General features: G+C 34.9%; 3 protein-coding genes across 3 annotated transcripts; 1 reads left to right on the plus strand and 2 right to left on the minus strand.

Moving 5' to 3' along the window:
- The first annotated feature begins 113 nt into the window (after window positions 1-113).
- On the plus strand, window positions 114-1,531 carry LOC137809381 (uncharacterized). The gene is made up of 3 exons (XM_068610501.1): window positions 114-198; window positions 252-1,312; window positions 1,385-1,531. Exons 1-3 carry the CDS (start codon window positions 114-116, stop codon window positions 1,529-1,531), a joined length of 1,293 nt encoding a protein of 430 aa, XP_068466602.1.
- A 684-nt stretch (window positions 1,532-2,215) lies between these two features.
- LOC137809382 (protein MAIN-LIKE 1-like) lies at window positions 2,216-3,842 on the minus strand. Its single transcript, XM_068610502.1, has 6 exons — window positions 3,758-3,842; window positions 3,610-3,632; window positions 3,163-3,537; window positions 2,520-2,973; window positions 2,312-2,478; window positions 2,216-2,239 (listed from the first exon to the last, which is right to left on the minus strand). Exons 1-6 carry the CDS (start codon window positions 3,840-3,842, stop codon window positions 2,216-2,218), a joined length of 1,128 nt encoding a protein of 375 aa, XP_068466603.1.
- A 5,112-nt stretch (window positions 3,843-8,954) lies between these two features.
- Window positions 8,955-10,127, minus strand: LOC137809383 (uncharacterized). Its single transcript, XM_068610504.1, has 3 exons — window positions 9,777-10,127; window positions 9,387-9,692; window positions 8,955-9,272 (listed from the first exon to the last, which is right to left on the minus strand). Exons 1-3 carry the CDS (start codon window positions 10,125-10,127, stop codon window positions 8,955-8,957), a joined length of 975 nt encoding a protein of 324 aa, XP_068466605.1.
- Window positions 10,128-10,844: the final 717 nt, after the last annotated feature.

A 10,844-nucleotide genomic window follows, 5' to 3' on the forward strand; every position in this document is an offset into this window, starting at 1 on the left:
ATAAAGAAAAATTTGTCAAGGCATGGATAGATAAGTTGATGCACTTAGGAAACACAACAAGTAACAGAGTTGAGGCGGCACACTGGAGCCTAAAGAGAGTTCTTCCGAATTCGATGGGGGATTTATGTTTCTACTGGGATTCCATCAATAAGATGATTATTTTACAACATAATGCAATCAAAGCTTCATTCCAAAAGAGTTTGCGTGTGGTTGGACATCGGTTTAAGGTTACAACTTAAAAAAATTGTTAGGTTTTGTGTCTAAATATGCTTTGAACCTTATTTCGGAAGAGCTTGATAGGGTTAAATCAGTGGGGTTTGATAAAAGTAGGTGTGAATGTAGTCTTACATGTACTCGTGGTCTTCCTTGTGCGTGTCAATTGGCTTCATTTGGTGTTGGTAGCATACCACTTAAATCAGTACATGTGATGTGGACTCGTTTAAGCTTTGAAGACATTGCAACTGAAGAATCTTCATCTGAGTTGTCAATTGATAAAGAGTTTGAGGTCATCGCGAAGCGGTTTAAAGAGTTGGATGTTGCAGGTAAGGTTAACATCAAAAGTAAATTGCAGGAGATTGCCTTTCCAGAGAAGACATCTATTTACGCACCAGATCATAAGGTGAAAACAAAAGGTGCTGTAAAGATGTCTCGTCCTACCAAATTCATGAGATCAACTAAGCGAATCCCTTCTTATTTTGAACATGTGGATTTCTTACACTCACAACATGATAGTTGTGCAAGCAAAAAATCTAATGAAGAAAGCTTACCAGAAATTGTACCAGCAAAATGTATTCCTTTCCTTGATCAGTTCCCTGTAGGGTATCATCCATATATTGTTGATGTTGTTAACGTTAAGGCTGATGGCCATTGTGGCTACCGTGTTGTTCCTGCCCAATTGGGAATGGAAGAGGAGTCATGGGTTGTTGTTCGAATAAATTTGTTAAAACAACTAAGTGAATGGAGACAAGAATATGTTCAACTCTTTAGTGGTGATGATAGATATGAATACTTGAAGAAGTCACTTCTAGTGGAACACATGTCTATGGTACCGACCACTAACACCATTTCATTTTTACATTGCATTTCTTTATTTAACCTTGTTTCTCAATTGTACTTGCAAGCAGGAATAGATAAGTGGATGACAATTCCAGACATGGGATATGTTATTGCAAATCGGTATAATGTCATTCTTGTTTATTTGTCCATGTTACAATCATTGAGTATTTTTCCTTTAAGAACCCAAGCACCAAGTAACTTTCGTCATCATCGAATCATTGCAATTGGGCATGTCCACGAAAATAATTTTGTGCAGGTATAAACTAAACCAATCAAGATTTATGTGCTAAATTAAGATTTATGTACCTTATATTTATTACCTTTATAGGTCAAGCTCAAAGATGATTGTCCAATTCCACCTACGGATATATTGTGGGCATCACATCGTTATCCGGCGGTCCAAACTTGGTCAACATACTACACTAGCCGGATACAAGTTTATACCCAACTAATGTCCATTAGACGATATTTGTAATCATAACATTTGTAATAGATGCATGTTTAGCGTAATTGAATGTACATTTGCAATGGTTATGTATTTAGTACATTTGAAATGGTTATGTATTCAGTACATTTGCAATGTTGAATAGATTTTGGAGCTGTCCTACACAATTATGAGGAGCATACGGATGGCCATATCCGAAAGTCAGTGAAGTGCTTGCGGATTTTAATATCCATAACTTAAACAGTAGTCTACGGATAAAAATATCCGGAAGTGTAAATGCTGTCTGCGGATAAATATATCCGGAAGCCACATTTATGTGTGCAGATAAAAATATCTGGAAGTGTGTGAGGTGTCTACGGATAAAAATATCCGAAAGCCAGTGAGGTGTCTACAAATGTCAATGTCCGGAAGTGAGTGAGGTGTCTACTAAAACAGAAGTAACATGAAGCAAAAATCGATAAAGTTCAATTATAAAATCCATATTGAAACATATAGATAAGGTTCAAACACATTGTCATGGATAAAAATATTACATAAAAAGAAATCCTAATACATTATCCTAATACATTGTCAATCATTCCTACGTGCATGTCTCCTGACATAAATAGCTCTTTCATCAGTCGCTCCTCGTGCTAACATAATGGCTGCTTGTATGCCTTCCCAAACAGGGCTGCCCTCCACGACATCGCCATGATCAAGTAATGGTTGATATGTTTATGTAATTCTACGACAAATACCCTACAAGCATGAATGACATACTATTAGAAAAAGATAATACAAATTAATACGTTAACAAGGTTAGAAGCATACCAGAGCAGGATGTGACTCCTCAGGATGACTTGACACTGCTTCGTGATAACGTGCATTTGAGGGTACCGGTACAGGACGGTCATCCTCATCCGTATTAATCACATATGGATGTGATACAGATCTAAACCAAGCCATGTACTCTTGAACGCAAGCATCAGGATGAGGTGCTATGGCATAGTCATGTATGACATAATCATTGAAATGTAACCATTGACGGTCCATCCATTTGTATCCGGATGACCATGTCCAAGTACAGATGGGTTGCGAGGGATGATCTGTGTATAGCCATACTGACGCAAAACACGTTCTGGCATGTGCAACTGTGTCCAATTTCCAAGCCTCAAATAACCACAGAATAAGGAAATCCACTCGAATGGACGTTCTTCCCTATGCTCGTTGTATGGACAAAACCGAATGGAAGCTGGTGTCAATGTACCTAACTGTGATCGAACAACAACAATTGAAGTACCTTTTCCAGCATCATACAACCTACACCGAGGTTGGTCTTCAGAATACAATGCTTGCATAGGTCTCATCCTTATAGACGGGAAGTGCTCATAAATCCACCCCTGCAGCAATGTCGCATAACCAGCTAGTTGCTTAGTGTTTGCATAACTACAATCTCCTAGCTGCTCATACATGTGAGTTAGGGTAGCTGTTGCCTAAGAATATCCCCCGGTAAGCCTCAAATCAACAAAAAATCCAAGATAAAACACACTGACTGATGTAGCACTCTTGTCCGCAAAAATAGTGCAACCGACAAGGTGAAGTAAGTATGCTCTGGCAGCCACAGTCCACTGCCTCATTGAGCATGCGTCTTCATACACATCTCTTAGTCAACTCAAGCGCACATGAGATCCTCGGCAGTGTCTTGTTTCTTCAGATGCAAGTGCACGGTCAACACGGAGGGATTCTACCAATAAATCATTCGTCGAATCTGAATCTAAGGTTTCCTGCGTGTAAAAATGACCGACAATGGGTAAATGCAGCAAATTTGACACATCATCAAGAGTGATGGTCATCTCCCCAACCGGTAAGTGAAAATTGTTTGTCTCTGCATGCCACCTCTCTACAAAAGCACACATCAGTCCTCGGTCTAAACTCTCATAACTAGCATGAAGACCACCTAAGCCAGACAATTCTACAGCAGCTTGTATGCGCTCATGAGGTTCTCCTAACTTATTTATCTTCCTCCCATGTGAAACCACCTTCAACTCACCACGATCCTACAATAATCAACATATATCATCAATAAATAGATGCATACTAAATACAAAAAATTATCTTTCATTACTTACCAAACCATTCCACAACTGTCTGGCTACATAATGTTCATAATTAACGAGTAAGGACTTATCCAATGGCCCTCCTGATAGCCTTCATCATCCACTTCAACTTCTTCTTGTTCAATATAATCTTCAAACTGTTCATTTAGAATTGACGTACTTGGGCCACCCCGTTTTCTTCTTACCGATGCAGTTGGTCGCACACGGTCCAAATTAGAACTTCCTCCACCTCTAGTCCTCACCATCTAACATTCAATCCAACATATATAAAAATTTATAACACATATAGTATAAAAGAACCTATAAATTAATCCATACAAGCAGAACAACAACACTAATACGGATATTAATATCCGCAGAACAACAACAAATTTTGGATAAAAATATCCGCAACATATAAGTCTATTATGGATAAAAATATCATCAAGTCACAACGCACTTACGGATAAAAAAATTCAGAAGCCACTAATCACCTACGGATAAAAATATCCGGAATGCAGTAATGGGTTATGGATAAATTTATGCGGAATGCAATAGACAATTACGGATGAAAATATCCGTAGGCATGTCGTACCTTCGACTTCAGAAGCTCTGCTGCTCTGCCTGCGATAATGAAGGTCACGGTGGCTGCGGCACTGCTTCACGCACAATGGAATGGAAGAAGAGAAGAATAGGGTTGCTGCAGGAAATTGGGTGCATATCACAATTAAACTATTCTAAAATTCATTAAGAGTAAATTTGTCTTTTACTAATAGGTGATTGGGTGCCAGTTAAAATGTGTTGGGTACAGGGAGAATGTGCCCATTTGTTGAGGTGCATGAAGAAACAACCACCACTTGAATGTACAAGATAAAATATAGGGTTCTTCTTTTTGCACCCAAACAAATTTCTCCATGCACCTCATCAGTTTTAAAAAAAATGGTTTACCCCTTTTAAAAATAATTTCAGAATGTTTATTTTTTTTTTAATTTCCTATTCCATAAACAACTATTGCTTGCAGAACATCTCTATTTTAAAATTATCCAAAATTGTCAAGATTAGATATTTCAAAAAATGTTAGAGTACAAGAAGAAAACTATACACTACAATAAATTCATCAAATAACAACCAAATTTAGGAACAAAAAATAATTAGTCACTATATTAACTAAATTATTTAAATACTAATTTAGAGACTAAAAATTTATTTGTATCTAAGGTGATTTCTATTATTAATAAAAATTTATAAAATGATTTTTATATTAGTATCTAAATTAGCTACCAAGGTTTTAACTACTAATATTTTAGATTCTAAATTGGTCTCAATTAGTCTTTTACAGACTAATTTAGAATCTAAAAATATTAATAGCTAAAATCTTGATAACTAATGATTAGATATCAATTTTAAAAACCACTTTATAAATTTTTATTAATAATAAAAACTACTTTAGATACTAATAAATTTTTTAGTCTTTAAAATTGTCTCTAAATTAGTCCAATAGTAACTAGTTATTTTGATTTATAAAATTAGTTGTAATTTGATAATTTTCTTATAATGATAGAATTTCAGAAGAAAAAAAACTTCGTGATAAAATATAGGTACTTTTTTAGTTCGATTCGATCATGATTTTAAGTCGAACCTTCAAAATGCATAAAAAAATAGTTTTGTTTTGTTATGCCAATAAAATAAAAAACTACAAACTAAAAAACTAATCATAGATTTAAAAAATAAAAAATTTAAATATTAAGAAGTGGATTTTAGTCTAACTCAACTTTATAAAAACAACTTATAAGGTGAGGTTTGCATCCAGATATATACTATGAAAAGTCATAATCTCTAGTCGATGTGGGATCTTCAACATTAAAAACTAAAATATATCTCAAACAGGACCTTAGTTTCTATTTTATGATTTTCCTTTTTTTTTATAATGAATTTAATTTAAACATGTTAATAATATAAAACAATTATATTATCATTCCATTATAAATATATGATAAAATTATTATTTTAAAATAATTAATTTAAAGTCATACTACACCGTTCATTGAAAACCAAATTTTCTCAAATTAATATTTATATGCATAATTTCATTATAAAATTTTACATACTCGTTGATTTTTTTTTAAGTTACTAATGTGGTGGGATTTTTTATGTTTTGAGTTTTTGGATAGTAATAAGGAATGAGTTATGCATTGTAGTCTATCGGTGCTATTTAATGAGAATTTTTTATTTTTTTGATATTTTTTGTTATTTACTCCTTGTGTCAGTCCTTGAGTGACTTGTCTTATATGATATTAAGAGTGACTTGTCTTATATGATATTAAGAAGACAGGTTTCTAAAGACCAATTACAATTTGAATCAGAGATTGAAAAGGCAGCTCGGAAGAATTGGGTTAAGAAGAGAAAACAAAAGCAAGGAGAAATTAAAGAAGAATCATCAACCACTTCTACCCTTCACGTTGAAATTTATAAAGAAGAAAGCAACATGGCCAAAGAGCAACCACCATAGCCCAAAAGAACACTTGGAGATTATGTTATGCAACAAGGGCTAGGGCATTTTTCTAGTATAGCAATACATACTACCACTAAGGCCTTGGAGATGAAACCTACATTCCTCAATCTGATCAGTACCCATCAATATACAACAATGGACCATGAGGATCCATATACACATTTTTTACATTTTATGAGTTGGTGAGAATAATGAGCTTTAAATAAGGTGATATTGAATCTGTTTATTTGCGTTTATTTCCTTTATCATTGGCAAAAAAAGTTAGGGTGTGTTTGGATTAGAGGGTGTGGGGGAGTGGAAAGTTGAGGGTGAGTGGGAGTGGAAGTGTGAAGAAAGTTGAGGTTGTTTGGATTGGGGTATGTTAAAGTGGATGTGTGAGGAAAGTTTATTGAAAATTGTGAGTGATGTGATAGTTGTAAGAATATTATAAATTATTTTGAATAGTAAAGTTTGTGAGATTACAATTTTACCCTTGTATATAAAAAAAGAATAAATAATGATTAATCCTATTTCATATTTTAGTTAATTATAATTTAAAATTAAAGTATAATTATATTATTTAACATTTTATTAATTAAAAATTATTTTTTATTTAAGTTAATTTATTTACATAATTTTAATATTATAAATAATTTTATAAATTATGTTATGTTATATATATACAAATATATATAAAATTAATTTTAATAATAATTTTCATTATTATGAATAGCAAAATGAATATATTTTAAAAAGAAAATAGAAATTTAGAATATAACATGAGTATTAAGTAGGTGTCAAGATATATAATATAAAGTCATTACATGAAGAACATAATAATGTTAATTAGAAAAAGAAGAGACATTCCCAGTAATAACATTTGAATCCTTCTTGTGGAGATCTTCAAACGGTTTTCTAGAAGACATATCTTATTCCGTTGTATGATAATAATTTCATCTTTTTCATCGGTAACGTCTTCAATGCACCATTTGAAAAAATTACAGCCTAGAACCATGCCACTTCTAATCTGTTTTAAAGAAAACAATAAAATTGAACAATGAATAAGTTTAAAATAACATTCTTAAGTTTGTTTCAAAGCTAATTGAATAAATTTTACCTTGTAGTTGGGACAACCCCAAAAAAAATTTCCAGCATTTTTTTGTGTTGTCGCTATTCTCAAAACAGCAAATTGTCCACAATCACAAATAGGAGCAACGAAGGCACTTGTGTTCCCAGTAACATGGGTAAAAGTACGACATTTTTGCACACTACAACCAGTACAACTAGATGACGACGTGTTGTGATACGCAGACATTGAATGATACTTAACCAATGTTGTCGAAGTAATAAGATGGCAAAAAAGTTGCATTAAAAACAATATGATTGTGTAAATAAGTAGCATGAAAAATAGCATAAAACCTTAACAATAACAATGTCAACGTCAAAAATAACAATAACAATTCATTAATGTTCAACATGAAAATTAGAAATAAAAATAACAATGACAATAACATAATGATAACACACTCAATGGCCTTGATGACGTCGAATGTCACTCAGAGTATCCTCAATTCTGTCCATCCTTTGATCAACCCTGTCAATTCGGGTATTCATGTTTTGTATGCTGGACAAAATTTGAGTTAACAATTCCCTTTGAGTGGGGTTTGCCTCCTCAGGTTGACCACCTTCAACATCTTGTGCTGGCAACTCATCCTCTTCATCATCTTCTTCGTGTGCATGGTGAGGTCTACCAAGTTGCCATATGCCATTGACCTGGAATATATTTAATTTTGTCATACTTTTTTTGCCAAAGTAATGATTCCAGCCTAGCATTATTGCTTGTTCATTCGACAAGTCGAAGCCATACACCTGCAAGATCCTCGTTATCAAATTTGCATATGGGAGAGGCATCTTGTTATCCCGACATTTGATGATGTGTTGCATTATGTAATGAGGCCAATTAATGCGTACATTATTCTTGATTAACCACAACATGAAAATATCTTCATTCAGTAGTTGTGCATAGTTGCTTCCTCGAGGGCACAAGATATGCACCCATGTGTAATGCAACAGTCGGTCATTCATTTTCAGACTACCAACATTTTTGAGATTTTCACCTTTAACATCTTCATGAATCATGGACGATACTGCTAGAGCTCGATCAAAATTCAGTTCCTCAGGGATCGTCCCAGGGGTTAACTTAAGACCGTCATACTGTAGATGAGCAATGGTCATCCAATCTATTTCTTTAATGTGTATCATTTTTTCGCAAATCTCAATGGCAAAGTGACCAACAGGTGTGATTTTTTCATTTGTATAAAATACTCTTACCAAATCCTCATAATACGGAAGATTAATTCCAAGGAAAGGTTGTAAACCTTGCCAATTCAGAAGATTTTGGAATTCAAATCCTGGACCAGCAAAAAATGGAGTATGCATCACTTTTGGTGGTAATACTGCTCTTGCATGAAAGTTCTTTTCAAAAACCACCATTTGACGCCTGGTACTGAAGTATCTTGAATAATCAAGAACTTCTGGAATCCTCGTTGCTGGAGGAGGAACGTCAACATCTTCTGTTGGAGATTTACCGTTACGGGTTCTGTTACGTTTGTGGGATGATGATGTCATCTATAATGCAATTACTACAATAAATAACTAAACAGAAGTTAACATAATATCAGAAGTTAACATAATATCATAAAGCAATGGTGCAAGTTCAGAAAGCAAAATATTATATTGCTAATGAAAGTAGAAGTTCACAAAGCAAAATATTACATGTCCAATAACTAACAAAGACAGTCAAATATTACATGTCCAGTAACTAACAAAGAGAGTCAAATATTACATTAATAATAATTAAAGGTAACCCCCACAAAGAGATATGAAATCAATGCCTAGTCATAAATCCAAACAATTTTGTCATTCGACGCTCATATGGCATCCCAAATAGTTGCTTAACTCTTCTGAGATGGTCACATAAAAACTCGTAGCATTGATCCATGAGTTGTTCATCTTGAATGTTTAGCTCCACGAGCATTGCCCAAATATCAGACTCTGAGTACTGGTATGAGGCATGACGTCGATGGTGGTGTACATGCTCAGCATATAGGTCGTTTCTTCGTCTAATTTCGGCAGCTATATCTTGAGCTATCGTTGCCTGTGCACGAGCAATATTCACCAACTGAGAGGCATTTTCATTTCCATCCTTCATTGATGACACTCATTGTTGAAGATTAGTATTCAACATTGCAAATTGTTCATCAATGTCGTCCATAGTGGGGCCTTTTCTCTTTGATCCTCAGGATGAGGATGTGCCCACAGAGCCAGCAGATGGCATAGAATGAGTGTTTGATGGTGTGTCTAAAGGAGTGTCACTAGATTGGAATTGAGGAGCAGGTGATCGTGGGACGTAGTCATCTGCCTCCTCAAAGTTCGGTTGTTCGGGGATATAATCCATATTATTCTCCCCAAGGTTGACACTGAAATTGGTCATGTCAGGAGGTGAATTGATGTCACGGGCTGTCCTGACCCGACTTCCCGTGGCTCTATCATTGGACCACAACTCCTCCATGAGGTCATAATGGCGAATGGGATTGAAACGCCATTTTGCTGCAGATGGTTTAGCCTACATACATTTCACATATTAGTATATGATGCGAAATGTGAAGTTAAATGTAATTGTTACGTAAAAACGTACTTATCATTGTACCTTAATCAGCTCACTCCAAACTTCGTCCTCGGCTTCAAAAAGTTTGGTGGTCTGGTTCCATGCGAAACCACTCAATCCACCAAACAAATCATGGATTTCCCTCCACCTGTCCTTCAGGCTTTTCTGCCGGTTCTTCACATTATTTTTCTTAAGACCCGATAAACCAGCCTCATTTAAAGCCATAACTATGTTAGTGTATCCTTGAGTGGTCCAACTACCATCAATTCTACACCCTTTTCGTACCTCGTCAATCATTGCATTGAGCAAAATTAGGTCCATCTTCGTCGTCCACTTGGTGAACTCTCGATAAGAACCTGATGAATTTGAAGCCACATTTTTTCCGCGATCCATCTAATTAACTTAAATAAAGTTAGGATGACAAACATTGAAAAATGGTAGAAAATATATTATTTCATGAAATTAATTGTTTACATAATCTTGCCACATTTCGTTTGCTATAGCGTCCCTAATATCACACCCTATCCTGTAATCATGTTCACGAGCATAGGTGGTGCTTGGTTGGATATCTTGTTCTAACAATTCATTATCTACTTCTTCAAGCAGAGACTCATCATTGTCGATCCCGCGTAGAAAGTTATGCAGAATACAACAAGCTAAAACAATTTTTGTCATAGTATCCACATCATAATGTGGCTCAGTCCCACTGGCTATAATTGGAAAACGTTTTTTAAGTACCCCAAAGGTTCTCACAATTACGTTCCTAAGTGATGAATGTCGATGATTAAACAACTCTTTTGCATTTTGTGACCCTCTTCGCGAATATTCTTTCAAATGGTATCTCACCCCGCGATAAGGTGTTATTATATTTCGTTTTAACATAAAACATGCATCACCAAGATAGTATTTTCCTACAAAGATTGTGGAAAGCTGTTAGTATATACTACTACAACCTTTTAATTCTTCTACACACCCAATCCCCTATAACTAACCTTCTGGAATAACCAAAGGATCGCCTCGTACCAAAGCATCTTTCAATATCCTTGAATCGGAGGCAGTTCCTTCCCAACCGGCTAAGACATATGAACTTCATGTCAAAGTCACAGGCTG

Source organism: Phaseolus vulgaris, chromosome 2 (genome assembly GCF_000499845.2).
Source record: "Phaseolus vulgaris cultivar G19833 chromosome 2, P. vulgaris v2.0, whole genome shotgun sequence".
Lineage (NCBI taxonomy): Eukaryota > Viridiplantae > Streptophyta > Magnoliopsida > Fabales > Fabaceae > Phaseolus > Phaseolus vulgaris.

Bases quoted from the DNA above. Each gene is read 5' to 3' on its own strand.
- LOC137809382 (XM_068610502.1), bottom strand. From the start codon at position 3,842: ATGGTGAGGACTAGAGGTGGAGGAAGTTCTAATTTGGACCGTGTGCGA. The intron at 2,974-3,162 runs GTGCGCTTGAGT...GGATATTCTTAG, and splicing joins GACACTGCCGAGGATCTCAT to GCAACAGCTACCCTAACTCA. The intron at 2,479-2,519 runs GTTACATTTCAA...ACTATGCCATAG, and splicing joins AAATGGATGGACCGTCAATG to CACCTCATCCTGATGCTTGC.
- LOC137809381 (XM_068610501.1), top strand. From the start codon at position 114: ATGGGGGATTTATGTTTCTACTGGGATTCCATCAATAAGATGATTATT. The intron at 199-251 runs GTTTGCGTGTGG...AAAAATTGTTAG, and splicing joins CAAAGCTTCATTCCAAAAGA to GTTTTGTGTCTAAATATGCT. The intron at 1,313-1,384 runs GTATAAACTAAA...TTACCTTTATAG, and splicing joins ACGAAAATAATTTTGTGCAG to GTCAAGCTCAAAGATGATTG.
- LOC137809383 (XM_068610504.1), bottom strand. From the start codon at position 10,127: ATGGATCGCGGAAAAAATGTGGCTTCAAATTCATCAGGTTCTTATCGA. The intron at 9,693-9,776 runs GTACAATGATAA...AAATGTATGTAG, and splicing joins TTTGGAGTGAGCTGATTAAG to GCTAAACCATCTGCAGCAAA. The intron at 9,273-9,386 runs GTGGGCACATCC...TCATCAATGAAG, and splicing joins CTATGCCATCTGCTGGCTCT to GATGGAAATGAAAATGCCTC.